Source organism: Coregonus clupeaformis, chromosome 8 (assembly GCF_020615455.1).
Source record: "Coregonus clupeaformis isolate EN_2021a chromosome 8, ASM2061545v1, whole genome shotgun sequence".
NCBI classification, from domain to species: Eukaryota; Metazoa; Chordata; class Actinopteri; order Salmoniformes; family Salmonidae; genus Coregonus; species Coregonus clupeaformis.
Window position 1 is genome coordinate 48,376,476 of NC_059199.1, and position 24,783 is coordinate 48,401,258.

Sequence of the window (24,783 nt, forward strand, 5' to 3'; positions counted from 1 at the left end):
ATTGAAGCTGAATCATGCAAATTAAAGTTACACTGTGTTATTGGCCTAGTTCTTTACAAACTCCGCTCTCACACAGAAATGTAACCATTTTTGCAGTTGTGTAGTAATCTGGTAGTAGTAGTTAAATAAAGTAGTTAAATAAAGGTTAAATAAAAAAATCAATAAAAAAAATCACTGTAGACCTAAGTTATCAAAGATAAAATAGAAAGAGCCGCAAAGCCATTTGCAAAACCCCAGTGTTATATACGTTAAGAATCTTAATAATTCCAAGTGTATTCATGCTTATTAACAATAGTCATTATGCTTACTGTAAAAAGTCTCACCCCTAACTTGATGTGAAAAGTAAAACCTGCAAAGCATTGATCTAAATTCTAAGATCTATTTGTTGAAGGGACCATAATGGAGATCAGCTCTGTTGCAAAAGGCTCCTTATTCTGCTGTACATGGTTCCTGATCAATAGACAAATAAAAAGTAGCTTTCAGACTTCTCATCCACTTTCACACCAAAAATCATTGTGTCTGGAATGTTCGCTGATACATCTCTCTCTGATAAATTCCCAAATGATGACCTTAATATTGACTCATTTTATAGTAATACAGAATATGATCTGCTGAATCTGATACCTCTTATTGATATTATGCTGTGCTACTCCACCTTTATCATGCGATTTAGGATTGACGCCATGGGAGCGAATCAGCACCATAGACAGTACCTGCATCGCTACGACGTCATGGACAACGCCCTGCAATACAAAAACGCATCATTCTTGTAGTAATGTGTCACAAAACTGCCTTTTCATTGCAAATCAAAAGATTTCTAGCTCCTTAGTAAAATGCAGACTACTAGCCTACAACACCCATCACTGATTTTCACAATTTTACCGCTCAATTACGCCCGCATGGGCCAAAAGATTACGCACGTTTTCAGCGTAAACGCTACTGTACTAATTACTCATCTTTTGTTCCCCATTCATAAGCTTATACAATATCATAACCGTAAGCTTTTACTGTATACTCCCCTTTAACTGGTGACGGCCCCTTTAAGGGTTATGTAGAGAGAAAGGCTGATGTAGGACAACTCCTCCGTGTGCGCTGCGCTCTGTCGCGCTGCCATACTCACCATGGCCTCCAAACAGCCGCCGCTGCAACCGAGAATGAGCACGAGCAGACGAGCGGTTGGCCCTTTCCTTCCCCGCGCGGAGACGAACAACGTTAAGCCGAAACAGAGGCACCGGTAGAGGGGTGCGCGCCGGGGGATCAAGCCTCCGAGCTCATGCCACCCCGGTCTCCTCGATGTCTTCGTCAAAAGCCACTTACAGCCATTTCACAAAGAGGGGTGCGAACCCGGGCGGCGGCAGAGCCGGCGGCAGAAACATGAACACGAATAAGGATTATTCTGTCAATCTATCCGTGCAGCAAGTGCTGAGCCTCTGGGTGCAAGGCACGACGCTGCAACATTTCACAGGTAGGCTATGTACTGTATGTCACATTATTACTGTACAGTTACACACATGTCGTGCACTTGGCATTGTTTCAACCGGTGTGTGTAGGGTCTGGCTCGGTTCACCCAATTGCCGGTGTTGTAGACTACACACAGGGCTGGCCGTTATCTACTAACTTACTGTACTGTTGGATAGAATGTGGTGACATGGGCAGCTGTGCGCGTCCATTTTTAAAGGGAGAGTATACACGGTATGAAATATCCACCGGGCACCGGTAACTGCCCCGAAGTGTTTATTCTGTCGGTGTCCATACTGTAGCCTACCGGTACCTTACTTTTTAAGAGGCATTCGCCTCTCAATGCCTTGGTGTCAGTTGAATAACATCGGACAATGTGTTACGGAAATTAAATGATAAATACAAATATAATTTCACTCCCTTGTCCAATGCTGCCGCGCTTGGAGTCATCGAATGAATAACAAGTATATTCTACCGGTTAACGCATTTTTATGCTGCGTGAATGCACTTGGCACTGTGAAATGTAGTGTTGTCATCTCTGTTGCAGCCACACAGCCCCCTTCCTTTGTCTTGCGGTCGAGTAATCACAGGTAATTAGTGTCATCCTCTCCAACTCCTTGATAGGCAGTCTGGGGTGTTCTAGGGAGATATGGCACATCGATCCACGCCTTACATTTACAGTGTGTGTATGTGGTGTGTTTGTGTAAAATGAGGCCTAGATGCTGTATTGTAGACTACTGTGACTATTCTGCACAGCAGTGGGTAACTTCTAAATTACTGTTAAGTATTTGTTGAGATGTAAACAATCATGAGTGACAGTGTCACAGAAGATGTATAAACGCCTGACTAACCAGTCATTACAATTAGGTTTCTCTGCTCTCTCGCTCGCTCTCTCTCCCTCCCTATTTTTCTGTCTGTCGGCCTGTCCATCTGTCTCTCTCTCTCTATCCTCTCCCCCCCTTTCTCAAAAAGGCTTTTACAAGGCTTTATTTATTTACATAATGAGATATGATATGAGCATGCTAGTACATTGGTCATTGTATTTGTGATATTATTTTTGAATGAGTGGAAATGCTAAAGTGGTAAGAGAATACAATAACCTAAGAATACAATAACCTAAGAATGAATTGGGCAATGGAACAACAGACATTACAATGTCATAATAACAAGACCTCTCTTGACTGGAATTCCTTTTTGCCTTGCAAAGAGAAAGATGGACATACTATAAATGGGCATCAAAGCTGGCATGGAGATTTTCTGAGAGCAAGCCCAAGTGGACATCCTGGGCAGAGAAACATGAAGAAAAACAAGACATGCTATGCGTCCCAAATGGCACCCTATTTGGGACACAACCATGATTCAGCAGGGAAGTGACTCACATGCACAAGTATTGCAGAAGTAAAGTTCCTGTGGTGGTGAGACAAGAGTAAACCAAGGAGTGACATCCACTATCTGGCAGCAGGACTTACAGAACTGCCATACAATCCTCAAAACCAGTCATGAAAAACAAGTTAGAATTAAGTTAGTTGAAGCTCAGAGAAGTTATGAAGGCCATAAGCAAGTTCAATGTAGACTCATACAGTGGCCATAAACTCTACATGTTATGACAGACAACTCCTTTAAACTTTTACAGTATCTCTCACAGACTCTTCTGGCAGAGTACTTTAACAAATTGTATTTCCTGTGTACAGCCATATCAGCAGTTTCACTTCTCATTTCCCTCTTTATTCTCAGTCAAGCACAAAAACATTCTACTGTTTTTCAGTTTTGAATCGACAGGTTGATGTAATAACATTGCATGCACCCAGCAAAGAGATTTGCCATTGTCTTTGTACAATGTGATTATTGATGTGCTCAGATGGATTACTGCTGATTAGTGGTGGCACCATTTAAGAACATTTGAATCAGTCTTTTCATGCTTTCTTCTCTTGAATTGTTCACACTTCTGTCACCTGTTATTGCCATGTTATTCCATCCGATTAGCATCTTATTACATGTTATTACAGTACTCAATGAAAACTTTGAAGTGTTTTTCACAGTACTGTATTGTTGCTGTTCTCTGTCATAGGGAACAATCTCTCAAAGCCTGACTAGGCTGTAGCAGTGACCATGGCATTACTCTCCAGAAGTATGGGCCCTGGTCAAAAGAAGGGCCCTGGTCAAAAGTAGTTCACTAAATAGGGTGCCATTTGGGACACAACCAATGCCTGGCAGTGCCTTTGTAGACTCTATGGGCCAAACGTTTGACCACTTATCAGTGGAATGGGAACATAATGCCTTTCTCTTTCATGTTTTGTGTTAGCATGCGAGGCCAGCTGGCCCCCACTGTGTGTTGTGAAAGCTGCTGATGGAGGCCCCCAGGTTCTTGCAAGGGGATTAGCAGCATAACAAACATTAATAATACAACAGTCTTCTGACTGAGGGGTTGGGTTGAGGTTGGGGTTGCATGCCTGAAGATGACACAGCACTTGTACTACACTCCAGAATACAGATGACCTCAACTCCACCCCCCCACCCCCCACCCCCCCCCCCCCTCATACACATACAGTATGCAGGACACACACACACACACACACACACACACACACAGTATAAACGGTGCCATGCAGAGAGTGGTGCCGCTGAGGGATCTGTGTTCCAGTGGCGTGACAGAGCAGAGGTGTGTGGTGTGGCCCTATGCCCCACAAATCCAGCCAGGCTTAGGGTTGGGCGGCAGCTGCTTGCTAGCGACATATCTGGGCCTGTGTGGAATCTTAATGGAGTTGGCTGGCGGCAGCGTGCCTCTCTGGCCCAAGTCTGGCCCCTCTCTATCCATCCATCCATCTCTCTCTCTCTCTCTCTCTCTCTCTCTCTCTCTCTCTCTCTCTCTCTCTCTCTCTCTCTCTCTCTCTCTCTCTCTCTCTCTCTCTCTCTCTCTCTCTCTCTCTCTCTCTCTCTCTCTCTCTCTCTCTCTCTCTACCTCTGTATCTCTTTACACCACCCTCCTTTTCTTTAAAGTATCTCGTCCCGTCCCTTTCTTCCTTGGCTGGCGTGCATCTCCAGTCTGGCCCCAATTACTCACTCACTCACACACACACACACACTCTTTCCCTATACCATCCATCCATCATCCTCTCTCTGCCACTCTCTGCCACTCTCTCTCTCTCCACTCTCTCTGTCCCTCTCTCGATACATCCCTCTCCCTCTCTTTACAGTATCTCGTCCCATCCCCTAACATCTCACTCCACTGCCAGATGGGAGGTGACCACAGATAGGGTCTGTATTGTAACTCATCACAGCCACTGTGCTGACTGAGCTGGCCGTGTGTTCTGTTTAGACCATGCAGGCTAGGCAGCACAAAAGGCCTTGTGTCACCCCCCGTAACGTCTCTCTCTCTCCATGCCAAGCATGACAGCTGACGGCCTGATCGATACAGGAGGAGGTAGGAGGTAGTCACTCGGTGGATTGTGGAACAAGGTTAAATGGATATGCTAAAGAGTTTCTACTGATTGATACATTACTTTGCAGAGGGGTTTAAATTCCCATCACAGCAGTAGCGTGGCAGATGTTGACATATTAGACGGTACATTCAAATCATTGGTACATGTATTGCAAGAATGTGATAACACATCCAAAATCAAATCAAAGCATTCCAAGCTTCCATTCGCTCTTTCCCCTACTCACAAACATCCAGTCGAATCTTATGTCCAACCCGCTTTGCCTCAGTGTCAGTGGAGCCAATCTGGCCCCTCGCAAAGCTTGTCTCTCGGAGCCTGTGGCCCAGGAAAAAAGGAATAGAGAGAGGAATGAAGAGGAGAGGGAGAGAATGTGAATAGGGCTCTCTGCAGGACCCTCTATGTGACTTCATAAGATTGGGTCCATCCTCCCTAGTTTCTCCAAACGGGATCTCTGTTTTCCTTACACAGGCCTGTCTTGGTCATGTACTAGCAATGCCAGGTATGTGTTGGAATTCCTATGTTGAAACATAGAGACAAATCATTCATCGCTAGTGTCGGAATGCCCGATATTTGTGGAGGAGCTCTTTCTGAAATGGGATAATTAGACAGTATGTACCATATATGTACCAGTTTAATCTCTTGTGACTAGTTCTGGGTGTCCGAGAGTAGTGTCAGTTTGGGGTTTTCATTGAGGTAATGTTGAGTCGTACAGTAGTTCCACTGATGGGAGCGACACAGCAGGAGAATGTTCGGGATCCAAACATTTGTCCAAATTGTATATAAAATTGAATTAAAAATGCTTATTTAAGTGCTTTTAAATCATTAACTGAATGGATTTAATACCCTTCATAAACCTTCAAAATGGGTACCTGGATATGAGATGTTAATGCTTATTTAAGTGCTTTTAAATCCTTCACTGAATGGATTAAATACCCTTCATAAACCTTCAAAATGGGTACCTGGATTTGAGATGTTACCGCTTTAATCTCTAACAGCAGACTATGTCTGTGTAGGGTGTCATTTGGGATGCATCCTGTTTGGTTGCATAGTGTGAGTTTATTACGGTGCTCGGCTGCCTTCTTGATGGGCCCAGGCAAAAGGTGCCTGTAGATTGAAATCTGATGTTTCCTGCTGCTGCTTTCTGCTTCTCTCTCTCAGATATCATCCTGTACCTGTGTTTTCAAACAAACAGTTTTCTGTAGTTGCTTGTTTAGAGATACGTCTAAAACCACATCCTCAGTTCTATCTTTAGAGTACGCAAAGGCCATGTTCTCTGACACCTCGCAGTGGCTGTTACTTCGAATGTGTCTATTTTAACCATATGTGTCACGATCGTTTACGAACGAGAAGGACCAAGGCGCAGCGTAATATGCATTCATATTTATTAACGACTAAACACACGACAAAACAACAAACGAAACGTGAAGTCCAAGGTAGCATACAAACAACATACCTTACACGGAACAAGATCCCACAACTAACAAGTGTCAAAAGGCTGCCTAAGTATGGTCCCCAATCAGAGACAACGAGCTACAGCTGCCTCTGATTGGGAACCACCCCGGCCAACATAGATCTGCACATGCTAGATCTAAAACATAGAAATCAAACATAGCAACACACAACACGGAAAATACACACCCTGACTCAACAAATACAAGTCCTCAGAGTCAGGGCGTGACAATATGTTTTCCATTCAGAGACATGTATGTACAGTACAATTTCCACTTTAAAATGTCAGACTTGATTTGTCCTAACAAAAAATGTCAATTTACCCAATGAGTTCCACCCTAACTCCGGTTATACCATTGGATTTGTTGGGGCCAGGTATTTTTTACAAAAACGTCTGTAGAGTACTAATGGTTTGAACTACAAACGAATAAAAGCTATCTATGAAAAGCTGAGACTCTCAGAAACATGCAAGTTTTACTCTATGACGTTTACAAGCCACACAACAGTCATTAAAAGATAAGGGGTTCTTCTACATCGAAGATCATAGCAAATCCCAGGACATAGTGTCTACAATACTGTAATAAGATCACATAGTTGATGTCACAATCTCCAAACTCCACACAGTTGTCACTGACTAGTTGGATATTCATTTCCAAGTGAGCAAATCATTTCTGTACTTACAGCATTCATATGAATTCATTTATATCATGTTTTAGCTTTGGCGGACATTGTTTTTTTTATTGACATTAATCAATAAAACTCATGAATGCAACTGTTTATGTCAAATTGTTTTGTGTTCTACTTCTAGCCCTGGTTGTCCTGAAAATAAAATGGTAAAACACTTAATTGTGAGGCTAAATATAAGGGCTGGACATGCAGATAAATGAAAGTCAGTTAAATGAAAAGCTGATTTTTGCTGGGGTCTCGGGATTGATAGGGTTAATTACAATCCAATTTCAATTCCTGTTGCTGCAGGATTATTTTCCTTCTGTAACAAACTAGCTCAAATTAAGATCCTACATCTGTATGTCAACATTTCTGAGGTTGTTGGTAGGCCTACAGAGCTGTCTAACTAACCACTCTACTCGATGCGTGTTGTTTGTTTCCCTGTGTATAACCACTCGACTGCATGTGTTCTTTCCTCTCCTCTTCTCAGAGATGTGGTACTGGGTGTTCCTGTGGAGTCTGTTCTCCTCGCTCTTCGTCCACGGGGCGATGGGCCTGCTCATGGTAGTCATGTTGCAGCGCCACAAGAGGGGTCGCCTCATCACCCTGGTCCTGGTCAGTGTGGGCTTCCTGGCCTCCCTGGCCGGTGGAGTCATCACCAGTGAGTCACCGCCTACTGTGTGTGTGTGTGTGTGTGGGGGGCGGGACGGGGGGGGACGGGGGGGGACGGGGACGGGGGGGACGGTCGGTGTGTGTCTGTCTGTTTATCTCTCTGTCTGTATTATCTATCTGTCTGTCTGTCTATCTATCTGTCTGTCTGTCTGTCTGTCTGTCTGTCTGTCTGTCTGTCCCATTGTCCTCTCTACAAATGCCCAACATTTTTATCCCAAATATCATCCTCCCTCCTCTGATATATAATCTTCCAGTATATGATAAGTATATCAGAGAGTGGGACATAGTACTGTATATGTCTGTGTAAATAGACCTGTCTGTGGCTGTGTCCCAAATGTCACCTTATTCCCTACATAGTGCACCCATAGGGCTCTGGTCAAAGCAGTGCACTGTTTAGGTAATAGGGTGCCATTCTGTGAGCTACGTAGGGTATGACAGGACAGGAGCTGCTGAGGACAGGGCTGGATGAATCACACTCAATCACAGAGAGGCAAGCCGAGCCCAAAATAGACAGACCACTTTATTATTAATGTGGAAGCTCGCCGAGAAAGAGAGCAGATTATTGACTGTGCATTGCCCTGTGTGTACGCTAAAACAGCTAAGAGCTAGCACCGTCTAGCAGCAGCCAGCCAGCAACACTCTGCCAAGAGGGAGGGAAGGTGAGGTTATTCACTGGTCGACTGGCAAAAGTCAGACGTCAACAACTTTGAGCCAGCTTATAGGTTATCACTCCCTTGTCTTTTCTTTACTGTGTTGACTTAAATTAAGATTTGTATCTTGGTTTTGAGAAAATAATTTTTAAAAGTTGTACTCAGACAGTTGTACTTTTGAGACCTTCCATGGCGATAATCATAACGGCGTATTGTGAGAGAGTGATGCATCCCAAATGGCACCCTAATCCCTACATAGTGCACTAGTGCTCTACGAAGGGAATAGGGTGCCATTTGGGATGCATCCAGAGTGGCAAGTAAACACAGTATGTGGGCAGACACTCAATCACACATATTAATATGGCCAGCTTTAAAAGGGCCATCTTTTAACGGTATTAAATCTGTCCATGCAGGAGGTTCTACAGAGACAACTTTAGATTCCAGTAGGGAGCTATGACGATACGAGGAAGGATGAGGACAGATCATATGTGGTCCTCTGTAGCTCAATTGGTAGAGCATGGCGCTTGTAACGCCAGGGTAGTGGGTTCGATCCCTGGGACCACCCATACGTAAGAATGTATGCGCACATGACTGTAAGTCGCTTTGGATAAAAGCGTCTGCTAAATGGCAAATTATTATTAATTATTATATACTGCACACACATTAGGAACACCTTCCTAATATTGAGTTGAACCCCCTTTTGCCCTCAGAACAGCCTCAATTCGTTGGGTCATGGACTCTACAAGGTGTCAAAAGCCTTCCACAGGGATGCTGGCCCATGTTGACTCCAATGCTTCCCACAGTTGTGTCAAGTTGGCTGGATGTCCTTTGGGTGGTGGACCATTCTTGATACAAACGGGAAACTGTTGAGCGTGAAAATCCCAGCAGCGTTGCATTTCTTGACACACTCAAACCGGTGCACCTGGCACCTACAGTGAGGGAAAAAAGTATTTGATCCCCTGCTGATTTTGTACGTTTTTCCACCGACAAAGAAATGATCAGTCTATAATTTTAATGGTAGGTTTATTTGAACAATGAGAGACAGAATAACAACAACAAAATCCAGAAAAACGCATGTAAAAAATGTTATAAATTGATTTGCATTTTAATGAGGGAAATAAGTATTTGACCCCCTCTCAATCAGAAAGATTTCTGGCTCCCAAGTGTCTTTTATACAGGTAACGACCTGAGATTAGGAGCACACTCTTAAAAGGAGTGCTCCTAATGTCAGCTTGTTACCTGTATAAAAGACACCTGTCCACAGAAGCAATCAATCAATCAGATTCCAAACTCTCCACCATGGCCAAGACCAAAGAGCTCTCCAAGGATGTCAGGGACAAGATTGTAGACCTACACAAGGCTGGAATGGGCTACAAGACCATGCCAAGCAGTTTGGTGAGAAGGTGACAACAGTTGGTGCGATTATTCGCAAATGGAAGAAACACAAAATAACTGTCTATCTCCCTCGGCCTGGGGCTCCATGCAAGATCTGACCTCGTGGAGTTGCAATGATCATGAGAACGGTGAGGAATCAGCCCAGAACTACACGGGAGGATCTTGTCAATGATCTCAAGGCAGCTGGGACCATAGTCACCAAGAAAACAATTGGTAACACACTACGCCGTGAAGGACTGAAATCCTGCAGCGCCCGCAAGGTCCCCCTGCTCAAGAAAGCACATATACAGGGCCGTCTGAAGTTTGCCAATGAACATCTGAATGATTCAGAGGAGCTGGGTGAAAGTGTTGTGGTCAGATGAGACCACAATCGAGCTCTTTGGCATCAACTCAACTCGCCGTGTTTGGAGGAGGAGGAATGCTGCCTATGACCCCAAGAACACCATCTCCACCATCAAACATGGAGGTGGAAACATTATGCTTTGGGGGTGTTTTTCTGCTAAGGGGACAGGACAACTTCACTGCATCAAAGGGACGATGGATGGGGCCATGTACCATCAAATCTTGGGTGAGAACCTCCTTCCCTCAGCCAGGGCATTGAAAATGGGTCGTGGATGGGTATTCCAGCATGACAATGACCCAAAACACACGGCCAAGGCAACAAAGGAGTGGCTCAAGAAGAAGCACATTAAGGTCCTGGAGTGGCCTAGCCAGTCTCCAGACCTGAATCCCATAGAAAATCTGTGGAGGGAGCTGAAGGTTCGAGTTGCCAAACGTCAGCCTCGAAACCTTAATGACTTGGAGAAGATCTGCAAAGAGGAGTGGGACAAAATCCCTCCTGAGATGTGTGCAAACCTGGTGGCCAACTACAAGAAACGTTTGACCTCTGTGATTGCCAACAAGGGTTTTGCCACCAAGTACTAAGTCATGTTTTGCAGAGGGGTCAAATACTTATTTCCCTCATTAAAATGCAAATCAATTTTTAACATTTTTGACATGCGTTTTTCTGGATCTTTTTGTTGTTATTCTGTCTCTCACTGTTCAAATAAACCTACCATTAAAATTATAGACTGATCATGTCTTTGTCAGTGGGCAAACGTACAAAATCAGCAGGGGATCAAATACTTTTTTCCCTCACTGTACTACCATACCCCGTTTAAAGGCACTCAAATCTTTTGTCTTGCCAATTCACCCTCTGAATGGCATACATACACAATCCATGTCTCAAATGTCTCAAGGATTAAAAATCCTTCTTTAACCTGCCTCCTCCCCTTCATCTACTTTGATTGAAGTGGATTTAACAAGTGACATCAATAAGGGATCATAGCTTTCACCTGGATTCACCTGGTCAGTCTATTTCATGGGAAGATACATTTTGTACACTCAGTGTATTTATTCTTCTTTCTTTCTTTCTTTCTTTCTTTCTTTCTTTCTTTCTTTCTTTCTTTCTTTCTTTCTTTCTTTCTTTCTTTCTTTCTTTCTTTCTTTCTTTCTTTCTTTCTTTCTTTCTTTCTTTCTTTCTTTCTTTCTTTCTTTCTTTCTTTCTTTCTTTCTTTCTTTCTTTCTTTCTGTTCCTTCTTCTTTTTTGTGTGTATTCTTATTGGTACTAAAATGCTATTGAACACAGTTGACAAGCCTTGACTGGCTGCCGGTGTGTGTCTACAGGCCCAGTGTGTCATATTTATAGTCATATCAATGTCATATAATCTATATGTGTGTGTCTCTTTCCAGGTGCAGCGGTGGCAGGGGTGTACCGTGTGGCAGGGAAGGACATGGCCCCCCTCCAGGCCCTGGTGTTTGGAGTGGGCCAGACCACACTCTCTGTAGTCATCTCCTTCTCACGTATACTGGCCACTCTCTGAAGAGATGACTCTGCTACACGGACAGACTCACTGACGGACAGACACACAGGAGAGGAGAGAGGAAAGAGGAAGGGAGCGACTTGGCACGTGATAGACCGGGGTTCACATCCCACCAGTTACACAAGCAGTGACGGACAGCAACAAAGCCAATAGGTGGCAGTTAACTGCACATAGTATTTGAAGGAAAACAAATAGAGTCAAATAGAAGAAGAGAAGAAGATTGTGTCCCAGTCCTAGACGTCCAGACATTTGGGGATGGATGAATGTGGAAGAGTGCCCCTTAGTGTCTTTGTTCAGCCACTGCTACGTTCACTAGAGCTCCCTTTGCTACAAGGGACCTCTCAATGCAGGCCTCACTTCTCCGTGTCAAAGAAACACACTTCCTTAGGCTCCCCACCAGTTGGCGATGTCCGCAGACTCTGTCAAGTGTCAAGTCAGTGAAACCACAACCTGGACTGAAAGCTAATTTGAGGTTCTATGTGCGAATGGCCTCTGGGACTTAACTCCAGTGTTGTAAAGGGGGATGCTTTCATGGCCATCTCCACAGACTGTTTAAGGCTTTCTGTTGCACTTGTGGGGGGGACTCCCCATTTTTTACAGTAAAGAGAAACGACAGCAACCTGTAATTATTTGAACAATTCAAGCCTACGGTCCTTGAAGTGCCACGGTACGTTGATGAGATGACCAGAACAAAACTGGCCCTGTGAAGACCCACCGTCATTCTGACATGCCGGCGAGGTTGTCAACCCAATGATGATGGTCAACCAAACTACCATTCAGTGTTAAAAAGTCTACCAACCACAAACCAACCACAACCAACTGGATCTTCTGTCCTTGGAAAATGATATTCTAATAACCATTCCTTCTTGTAAAGTATTTTAACTACCACAGCAGGGTTTTTGTTCGCAACACTCCATAATGTCTTTACTAAAGGAAAGAGAGAAAACTACGCTTAATCTTTGCACTTTCTAAATGTTGGTGATCCCCCTCCTTTACCTAAGAGGTGTCTAAATAGGGTAGGTTGTTGAGGTGCCGTTGTTCAAGGTTACTATGTAGATAACCACTACCCTTGTTAAGGGCTCTACACAGTCTACTTAAACGGAGGTCTGTTTGCATCACTCTCTACGTAGTTCTACCTACATTTGTGTGGCAGAATTTTTGGAACGCGATACAAATGGATCTCCGTGGGCTCCATTTGTGTAGACTGTGTAGAGCCCTTTAGATGTTTGTCCAGTCAAGTCTAGGCCAGTCCAGGTTGTCCAATGTACTCTGAGGAAATAGCAACTCTGACCATGAAGCTTGGCTGGAGAGGGTCAGAGTTGGGGATACTTTTGCTACTTGGTTCTTACAGGGGGATACTTTTGCTACTTGGTTCTTACAGGGTTTTATGGAGGTAAACTAATGTATTAACTGAAGTAAAAGGGAATAATTTTCCTAGTAGTAGCTGTATTGCTTCTTGAGGAATAGCTCTGATAGAGTATCTCTTGGAGGTTTTACTGTCTCTGTGTTGTGGTGCAGATTTACTGTTAAGGTTTAGAGGTTGGAATCCAGCCGCTACTTGGCTGTTGTGATAACAATGTTGTCTGGACTCCTATAAATCCCACTCCATAGAGAGCCATTCCTGGAGAAGGTCAGAGACTTAGCTGCATCCCAAATGGTACCCTTTCCCTATATAGTGCACTGCTTTTGACCAGGGTCAATAGGACTATATAGGGAATAGCGTGCCATTTGGGAAGCATCCTCTACTGCTGCTGCTGAAACTGCCATTTTCTATGGCTCCCTGCCTTCCTCCCTGTTAATTCTTGCCAATCCAGTGTGTGTTGTTTGTGTTTTAACTAAGTTTGACTTTGCATATTGCACTGACAATGATCTGCCTTTATTTCGCACAGTTTTTTTAATGATACTGGTCCCAGTGGGTGACCCATAGATCCAAATAGGATTTTATACAGTATATCATTCTATGGGGTGACCCATCCAAACCAGTACACACAGTTAGTCTCAAGAACCAGGTTTCGTCCCAAATGTCACCCTATGCCCTTCATAGTGCACTACTTTTGACCATAGCTCTATGGGTTTGAGAAGTGCTGCTGTGGTTTTAGAGGTGCTTTTGGGACTGCAGAGCAATGGTTGTTTAGTGGGGCCCTGTGGGACTAACCATGATGAATGTGTTTGTGTCTGTCCTGTCCACCCTCTGGAACAGTTCACATGTATTAACCAACAATAGGACAGGTCTTACTGCATCCCAAATGGCACCCCATTCCCTACAAAGGGCACTACTTTTGACCAGAGCCCTATGGGGGAATAGGGTGGGTGCCATATAGGGAATAGGGTACCATTTGGGACCCACACATTCACTCCTGGTATTGAAGGGTTGCAAGGCCCACTGGTTTTTTTACCTTACAATGTCATTCATTTATAATCAATAGCTGACAACATCCCATCACTCAGTCACTTTCATTGGTCAGTAAATTACCGTGGACCAATAAAACAAGGCCCTCTGCTGCACTCTAAACTAGGGGTGAATCTAACACCAGGCCCTCTCTGGAAACAAAGGGTTTGTTTTTATGCCAAAGGACTTTGTTCTCACATATTAGCTTTATTTGTTAAGGGTTCCTTACTTTTTTTATCGTTGTTATTATTGCTGAGAAAGTATGAATTGTTTTAATTACAGAACCATTATTTTGCACAATGGCATGAGCTGAGCTAAACTGATTTTAAATCCCCAAACCCACAAAAAGTTAACAATGTTTGCTTCATTTTGGCATAAAATTAAATTCCAGTGTGTGACCTAATTGAGTGATCTAAGAGTGTTTACCAATGAAAGCGATTGCTGTTTTTATTAATTAGTTATGTAATTGACACGACTCACCTTCAATACCCAGTCAGCGCACCAGAGGGAGCCAGTGCGCTGAGTATTGAATAAGTGACAATAGCAGCCAGTGTCAGTGGTGGAATTGGATTGATACAGTAATGATTGTGGTGTATGTTGTATAGAAGAAAATATGCCTGTGGCAGTTTTTTGATACTGTCAATTTGTATTTGAATTTCTATTTGATTCTAAAATGAATTCCTGAGGCTTCCAGATGGTCTGGAAACGCCTCTGTTTGATAATTTGCCCAATCTAATATAAGACTATCCCATACTATCTCTCTCTCTCTCAGAACTCTCTGATTAAAGAAAATACTGGAAATTGTATCATTAAAACAAACTATAATCAGCAAATACTATTGATGATCAAATTCCCCAGATAAACTGTATTCATAGTGTATTAGTAAGTTATTACACTCATTTGAATAATTTTGGCTCTAGTTCAGGGACCAAATGTGAGTTATTTCTGATGGCTCTATACTGCTGTCATAGTGATATTCTCTAGATATTTCTGTTGGTGAATGAAACTGTGTTTGAGAGTTAGATATGGTGCATAGGACTTATGACAAGAGTGTTGTTGATGTTGTACTGTATGTACTGTATGTCTATGTGGTGTTATAACATGTATTAACTCTTTTTTTTCATAAGGGGCCTGCAATACAATAGTCATTGCGGCATCTGAAGCGCTTCCTCGAGTTGAGCAAAAAGGGGAAGAACCTTGTCATCGGTGTCAGAATGACTGACACGGTGTGTTCAGAAATGTATTCTTATGGTGGGTCACTGAGCAATGTCTTACATCATGTGTTTTAAAACCTTTTTTTAAATGTAATCTACAAGGTGTTCACAACTACTTTTCTGCCAACAAAGCTCCAAGCACCATTCTTGAATACTGTTGAGAGACGAAGCATAGCTTTTGTTGTTCAGATCAGTGCACCATGATGCATCGGCTATTAAGGTAAATAGAACACAAAGTGTTCATCAGAGGGATGTGTACCATGAGATGTACTGGAAACGTACATACATAGACATCACGATTGCGCCATGGACAGTATTTTGATACCCATAACATGTATTTGTCTAAACAGTCTATTACCACGTTTCAGAACGTCAATGTGGGTGCCATGAATGTAAATGTTTGGAATTTGAATATGAGGATGAGTAAGAATTGGGTTGTCTATTTTTGGTTCTATCCCTGTGTGATTGTCTTAAATGTGGGCAGGTATTCCTCGGTTTACACTGCAATAACTAAAGGGACATTCTGCAACGGGTGATCCCTACAGTTTTAAATACCACCAACCCCCATTTGATCGTACGATGCCCCGTCCTAGAATCCTTCACGCTGTGTTTCTCATGAGCTTATAGCCAATGCCACCCCCTCAGTCCTCTCCAGTGTTGTACTAATGCCACTTACGCTCCACTGACAAGTCTGTGCCCCTCAGCAACTGCATGCGCAATACAACTCGGATAATGTGTGTGAATGGATTTGGACAATCCATTATAGATAATGGTGTGCAAAACAAGTGGCACATGTAGATAATGTATAATATGTTCTTTTTTAATTTTGTACCAGCGAACCGCTGATGTTTATAACTTGCCTATTTATGTACAAATGTTCTCCTGTACATACTCAGCAGTCAGTTGAAATAAAATGTTTTACAGTAAAAATACTGTTTGCTAACATTGTCACTTGTTCCTAAATGTATTAAATAGACTTCTTCATATAGTACAGTATGTTCAGCTGAAGGATATTTTTAAAAAGAGCATTAGTATTAGTAGAAGTATTATTGGGACTATGATGCTGAAGCTCTCTGCCTCTCCTGGCAATGCACCATGGCAATCTACTGTTCTGCTTTCTAGAAGCTCCTTTCCTCAGTATACCATCTGAACAGTCCTTAACAGCTCCTCTCAGCCACACTTCAACTGGTTATAAAACCCAATCCTACTGGTTATAAAACCCACTCCTACTGGTTATAAAACCCATTCCTACTGGTTATAAAACCCTCTCCTACTGGTTATAAACCCTCTCATACTGGTTATAAAACCCATTCCTGCTGGTTATAAAACCCTCTCCTACTGGTTATAAACCCTCTCATACTGGTTATAAAACCATCTTATACTGGTTATAAAACCCATTCCTGCTGGTTATAAAACCCTCTCCTACTGGTTATAAACCCTTCATACTGGTTATAAACCCCTCTGCTACTGGTTATAAAACCCTCTCATACTGGTTACAAACCCACTCCTACTGGTTATAAAACCCTCTCATACTGGTTATAAAACCCTTTCACACTGGTTATAAAACCCACTCCTACTGGTTATAAAACCCTCTACTACTGGTTATAAAACCCTCTCCAACTGGTTATAAAACCCACTCCAACTGGTTATAAAAACCACACCTACTGGTTATAAAACCCTCTCATACTGGTTATAAACACACTCCTATTGGTTATAAAACCCTCTCATACTGGTTATAAAACCCTCTCACACTGGTTATAAAACCCACTCCTACTGGTTATAAAACCCTCTACTACTGGTTATAAAACCCTCTCCAACTGGTTATAAAACCCACTCCAACTGGTTATAAAAACCACACCTACTGGTTATAAAACCCTCTCATACTGGTTATAAACACACTCCTATTGGTTATAAAACCCTCTCATACTGGTTATAAAACCCTCTCACACTGGTTATAAAACCCACTCCTACTGGTTATAAAACCCTCTACTACTGGTTATAAAACCCACTCCAACTGGTTATAAAAACCACACCTACTGGTTATAAAACCCTCTCATACTGGTTATAAACACACTCCTATTGGTTATAAAACCCACTCCTACTGGTTATAAAACCCTCTCCGACTGGTTATAAAATCCACTCCTACTGGTTATAAAACCCTCTCCTACTGGTTATAAACCCTCTCCGACTGGTTATAAACCCACTCCTACTGGTTATAAACCCACTCCTACTGGTTATAAAACCCTCTCCTACTGGTTATAAACCCACTCCTACTGGTTATAAAACCCACTCCTACTGGTTATAAAACCCTCTCCGACTGGTTATAAACCCACTCCTACTGGTTATAAAACCCTCTCCTACTGGTTATAAACCCACTCCTACTGGTTATAAAACCCACTCCTACTGGTTATAAAACCCACTCCAACTGGTTATAAAACCCACTCCTACTGGTTATAAACCCTCTCCGACTGGTTATAAACCCACTCCTACTGGTTATAAACCCACTCCTACTGGTTATAAAACCCTCTCCTACTGGTTATAAACCCACTCCTACTGGTTATAAAACCCTCTCCGACTGGTTATAAAATCCACTCCTACTGGTTATAAAACACTCTCCTACTGGTTATAAAACCTTCTCCGACTGGTTATAAAACCCACTCCTACTGGTTATAAAACCCTCTACTACTGGTTATAAAACCCTTTCCAACTGGTTATAAAACCCACTCAAACTGGTTATAAAAACCCCTCATACAGGTTATAAAACCCTCTCATACTGGTTATAAACGCACTCCTACTGGTTATAAAACCCACTCCTACTGGTTATAAAACCCTTTCCTACTGGTTATAAAATCCACTCCTACTGGTTATAAAACACACTCCAACTGGTTATAAAACCCACTCCTACTGGTTATAAAACCCTCTCCGACTGGTTATAAACCCACTCCTACTGGTTATAAACCCACTCCTACTGGTTATAAACCCACTCCTACTGGTTATAAAACCCACTCCTACTGGTTATAAAACCCTCTCCTACTGGTTATAAAACCCTCTCCAACTGGTTACAAAACCCACTCCTACTGGTTATAAACCCACTCCTACTGGTTATAAACAATCCTCTCCTACTGGTTATAAAACCCATTCCTACTGGTTATAAAACCCATTCCTACTGGTTATAAAACTCTCTCCTACTGGTTATAAACCCTCGCATACTGGTTATAAAACCCATTCCTGCTGGTTATATAACCCTCTCCTACTGGTTATAAACCCTCTCATACTGGTTATAAAACCCACTCCTGCTGGTTATAAAACCCACTCATACTGGTTATAAAACCCTCTCCTACTGGTTATAAACCCTTTCATACTGGTTATAAAACCCTCTCATACTGGTTACAAACCATCTCCTACTGGTTATAAACCCACTCCTACTGGTTATAAACAATCCTCTCCTACTGGTTATAAAACCCATTCCTACTGGTTATAAAACCCATTCCTACTGGTTATAAAACTCTCTCCTACTGGTTATAAACCCTCTCATACTGGTTATAAAACCCATTCCTGCTGGTTATAAAACCCTCTCCTACTGGTTATAAACCCTCTCATACTGGTTATAAAACCCACTCCTGCTGGTTATAAAACCCACTCATACTGGTTATAAAACCCTCTCCTACTGGTTATAAACCCTTTCATACTGGTTATAAAACCCTCTCATACTGGTTACAAACCATCTCCTACTGGTTATAAACCCTCTCATACTGGTTATAAAACCCTCTCCTACTGGTTATAAACCCTCTCCTACCTACTGGTTACAAAACCCATTCCTGCTGGTTATAAAACTCCCTCCTACTGGTTATAAACCCTCTCATACTGGTTATAGAAACCCTCTCCTACTGGTTATAAACCATCTCCTACTGGTTATAAACCCTCTCATACTGGTTATAAAACCCTTTCCTACTAGTTATAAACCCCATTCCTGCTGGTTATAAAACCCACTCCTACTGGTTATGAAACCCTCTCATACTGGTTATAAAACCCTCTCCTACTGGTTATAAAACCCTCTCCTACTGATTATAAACCCTCTACTACTGGTTATAAAACCCTCTCATATTGGTTATAAAACCCTCTCATATTGGTTATAAAACCCTCTCATACTGGTTATAAAACCCATTCCTGCTGGTTATAAAACCCTCTCCTATTGGTTATACACGCTCTCATACTGGTTGTAAAACACTCTCCTACTGGTTATAAACCCTCTCCTACTGGTTATAAAACCAATTCCTGCTGGTTATAAAACCCACTCCTACTGGTTATAAACCCTCTCATACTGGTTATAAAACCCTCTCCAACTGGTTATAACCCATCTCCTACTGGTTAAAAACCCTCTCATACTGGTTATAAAACCCTTTCCTACTGGTTATAAACCCCATTCCTGCTGGTTATAAAACCCACTCCTACTGGTTATGAAACCCTCTCATACTGGTTATAAAACCCTCTCCTACTGGTTATAAAACCCTCTCCTACTGATTATAAACCCTCTCATACTGGTTATAAAACCCTCTCATACTGGTTATAAACCCCACTCCTACTGGTTATAAAACCCATTCCTACTGGTTATAAAACCCTCTCCTACTGGTTATAAACCTCTCAAACTGGATATAAAACCCATTCCTGCTGGTTATAAAACCCTCTCCTACTGGTTATAAACCCTCTCATATTGGTTATAAAACCCTCTCATACTGGTTATAAAACCCATTCCTGCTGGTTATAAAACCCTCTCCTATTGGTTATACACCCTCTCATACTGGTTGTAAAACCCTCTCCTACTGGTTATAAACCCTCTCATACTGGTTATTAAATTCTCTCATACTGGTTATAAACCATCTCCTACTGGTTATAAACCCTCTCATACTGGTTATAAAACCCTTTCCTACTGGTTATAAAACCATCTCCTACTGGTTATAAACCCTCTCATACTGGTTATAAAACCCATTCCTGCTGGTTATAAAACCTTCTCCTACTGGTTATAAACCCTCTCATACTGGTTATAAAACCCTCTCCTACTGGTTATAAACCATCTCCTACTGGTTATAAACCCTCTCCTACTGGTTATAAAACCCTTTCCTACTGGTTATAAACCCCATTCCTGCTGGTTATAAAACCCACTCCTACTGGTTATAAAACCCTCTCATACTGGATATAAAACCCTCTCCTACTGGTTATTAAACCCTCTACTACTGGTTATAAAACCCTCTCATACTGGTTATAAATCCTCTCATACTGGTTATAAAACCCTCTCCTACTGGTTATAAACCCTCTCATACTGGTTATAAAACCCTCTCATACTGGTTATAAACCCTCTCCTACTGGTTATAAACCCTCTCATACTGGTTATAAAACCCTCTCATACTGGTTATAAAACCCACTCCTACTGGTTATAAAACCCATTCCTACTGGTTATAAAACCCTCTCCTACTGGTTATAAACCCTCTCATATTGGTTATAAAACCCTCTCATACTGGTTATAAAACCCTCTCCTACTGGTTATAAACCATCTCCTACTGGTTATAAACCATCTCATACTGGTTATAAGACCCTTTCCTACTGTCTATAAAACCCACTCCTACTGGTTATAAAACCCACTCCTACTGGTTATAAAACCCTCTCCGACTGGTTATAAAATCCACTCCTACTGGTTATAAAACCCTCTCCTACTGGTTATAAAACCCTCTCCGACTGGTTATAAAACCCACTCCTACTGGTTATAAAACCCTCTACTACTGGTTATAAAACCCTTTCCAACTGGTTATAAAACCCACTCAAACTGGTTATAAAAACCCCTCATACAGGTTATAAAACCCTCTCATACTGGTTATAAACGCACTCCTACTGGTTATAAAACCCACTCCTACTGGTTATAAAACCCTCTCCTACTGGTTATAAAATCCACTCCTACTGGTTATAAAACACACTCCAACTGGTTATAAAACCCACTCCTACTGGTAATAAAACCCTCTCCGACTGGTTATAAACCCACTCCTATTGGTTATAAACCCACTCCTACTGGTTATAAACCCACTCCTACTGGTTATAAAACCCACTCCTACTGGTTATAAAACCCTCTCCTACTGGTTATAAAACCCTCTCCAACTGGTTATAAAACCCACTCCTACTGGTTATAAACCCACTCCTACTGGTTATAAACAATCCTCTCCTACTGGTTATAAAACCCATTCCTACTGGTTATAAAACTCTCTCCTACTGGTTATAAACCCTCTCATACTGGTTATAAAACCCATTCCTGCTGGTTATAAAACCCTCTCCTACTGGTTATAAACCCTCTCATACTGGTTATAAAACCCACTCCTGCTGGTTATAAAACCCACTCATACTGGTTATAAAACCCTCTCCTACTGGTTATAAACCCTTTCATACTGGTTATAAAACCCTCTCATACTGGTTACAAACCATCTCCTACTGGTTATAAACCCTCTCATACTGGTTATAAAACCCTCTCATACTAGTTATAAACCATCTCCTACTGGTTATAAACCCTCTCCTACCTACTGGTTACAAAACCCATTCCTGCTGGTTATAAAACTCCCTCCCACTGGTTATAAACCCTCTCATACTGGTTATAGAAACCCTCTCCTACTGGTTATAAACCATCTCCTACTGGTTATAAACCCTCTCATACTGGTTATAAAACCCTTTCCTACTAGTTATAAACCCCATTCCTGCTGGTTATAAAACCCACTCCTACTGGTTATGAAACCCTCTCATACTGGTTATAAAACCCTCTCCTACTGGTTATAAAACCCTCTCCTACTGATTATAAACCCTCTACTACTGGTTATAAAAACCCTCTCATATTGGTTATAAAACCCTCTCATATTGGTTATAAAACCCTCTCATACTGGTTATAAAACCCATTCCTGCTGGTTATAAAACCCTCTCCTATTGGTTATACACGCTCTCATACTGGTTGTAAAACACTCTCCTACTGGTTATAAACCCTCTCCTACTGGTTATAAAACCAATTCCTGCTGGTTATAAAACCCACTCCTACTGGTTATAAACCCTCTCATACTGGTTATAAAACCCTCTCCTACTGGTTATAACCCATCTCCTACTGGTTAAAAACCCTCTCATACTGGTTATAAAACCCTTTCCTACTGGTTATAAACCCCATTCCTGCTGGTTATAAAACCCACTCCTACTGGTTATGAAACCCTCTCATACTGGTTATAAAACCCTCTCCTACTGGTTATAAAACCCTCTCCTACTGATTATAAACCCTCTCATACTGGTTATAAAACCCTCTCATACTGGTTATAAACCCCACTCCTACTGGTTATAAAACCCATTCCTACTGGTTATAAAACCCTCTCCTACTGGTTATAAACCTCTCAAACTGGATATAAAACCCATTCCTGCTGGTTATAAAACCCTCTCCTACTGGTTATAAACCCTCTCATATTGGTTATAAAACCCTCTCATACTGGTTATAAAACCCATTCCTGCTGGTTATAAAACTCTCTCCTACTGGTTATAAACCCTCTCATACTGGTTATAAAACCCATTCCTGCTGGTTATAAAACCCTCTCCTACTGGTTATAAACCCTCTCATACTGGTTATAAAACCCACTCCTGCTGGTTATAAAACCCACTCATACTGGTTATAAAACCCTCTCCTACTGGTTATAAAACCCTTTCATACTGGTTATAAAACCCTCTCATACTGGTTACAAACCATCTCCTACTGGTTATAAACCCTCTCATACTGGTTATAAAACCCTCTCCTACTGGTTATAAACCCTCTCCTACCTACTGGTTACAAAACCCATTCCTGCTGTTTATAAAACTCCCTCCTACTGGTTATAAACCCTCTCATACTGGTTATAGAAACCCTCTCCTACTGGTTATAAACCATCTCCTACTGGTTATAAACCCTCTCATACTGGTTATAAAACCCTTTCCTACTAGTTATAAACCCCATTCCTGCTGGTTATAAAACCCACTCCTACTGGTTATGAAACCCTCTCATACTGGTTATAAAACCTCTCCTACTGGTTATAAAACCCTCTCCTACTGATTATAAACCCTCTACTACTGGTTATAAAACCCTCTCATATTGGTTATAAAACCCTCTCATATTGGTTATAAAACCCTCTCATACTGGTTATAAAACCCATTCCTGCTGGTTATAAAACCCTCTCCTATTGGTTATACACGCTCTCATACTGGTTGTAAAACACTCTCCTACTGGTTATAAACCCTCTCCTACTGGTTATAAAACCAATTCCTGCTGGTTATAAAACCCACTCCTACTGGTTATAAACCCTCTCATACTGGTTATAAAACCCTCTCCAACTGGTTATAACCCATCTCCTACTGGTTAAAAACCCTCTCATACTGGTTATAAAACCCTTTCCTACTGGTTATAAACCCCATTCCTGCTGGTTATAAAACCCACTCCTACTGGTTATGAAACCCTCTCATACTGGTTATAAAACCCTCTCCCTACTGGTTATAAAACCCTCTCCTACTGATTATAAACCCTCTCATACTGGTTATAAAACCCTCTCATACTGGTTATAAACCCCACTCCTACTGGTTATAAAACCCATTCCTACTGGTTACAAAACCCTCTCCTACTGGTTATAAACCTCTCAAACTGGATATAAAACCCATTCCTGCTGGTTATAAAACCCTCTCCTACTGGTTATAAACCCTCTCATATTGGTTATAAAACCCTCTCATACTGGTTATAAAACACATTCCTGCTGGTTATAAAACCCTCTCCTATTGGTTGTACAACCTCTACAGTTATAAACCCTCTCATACTGGTTATTAAATTCTCTCATACTGGTTATAAACCATCTCCTACTGGTTATAAACCCTCTCATACTGGTTATAAAACCCTTTCCTACTGGTTATAAAACCATCTCCTACTGGTTATAAACCCTCTCATACTGGTTATAAAACCCATTCCTGCTGGTTATAAAACCTTCTCCTACTGGTTATAAACCCTCTCATACTGGTTATAAAACCCTCTCCTACTGGTTATAAACCATCTCCTACTGGTTATAAACCCTCTCCTACTGGTTATAAAACCCTTTCCTACTGGTTATAAACCCCATTCCTGCTGGTTATAAAACCCACTCCTACTGGTTATAAAACCCTCTCATACTGGATATAAAACCCTCTCCTACTGGTTATTAAACCCTCTACTACTGGTTATAAAACCCTCTCATACTGGTTATAAATCCTCTCATACTGGTTATAAAACCCTCTCCTACTGGTTATAAACCCTCTCCTACTGGTTATAAACCCTCTCATACTGGTTATAAAACCCTCTCATACTGGTTATAAAACCCACTCCTACTGGTTATAAAACCCATTCCTACTGGTTATAAAACCCTCTCCTACTGGTTATAAACCCTCTCATATTGGTTATAAAACCCTCTCATACTGGTTATAAAACCCTCTCCTACTGGTTATAAACCATCTCCTACTGGTTATAAACCATCTCATACTGGTTATAAGACCCTTTCCTACTGTCTATAAAACCCATTCCTGCTGGTTAAAAAACCC

At 41.8% G+C, this 24,783-nt stretch overlaps 1 protein-coding gene across 1 annotated transcript; it reads left to right on the top strand.

The window, feature by feature from the left end:
• Positions 1 to 1,030: 1,030 nt before the first annotated feature.
• LOC121571871 (transmembrane protein 170B) lies at positions 1,031 to 11,793 on the top strand. The gene is made up of 3 exons (XM_041883638.1): positions 1,031 to 1,465; positions 7,501 to 7,671; positions 11,459 to 11,793. Exons 1-3 carry the CDS (start codon positions 1,294 to 1,296, stop codon positions 11,587 to 11,589), a joined length of 474 nt encoding a protein of 157 aa, XP_041739572.1. The 5' UTR covers positions 1,031 to 1,293; the 3' UTR covers positions 11,590 to 11,793.
• The last annotated feature ends 12,990 nt before the right edge of the window (positions 11,794 to 24,783 follow it).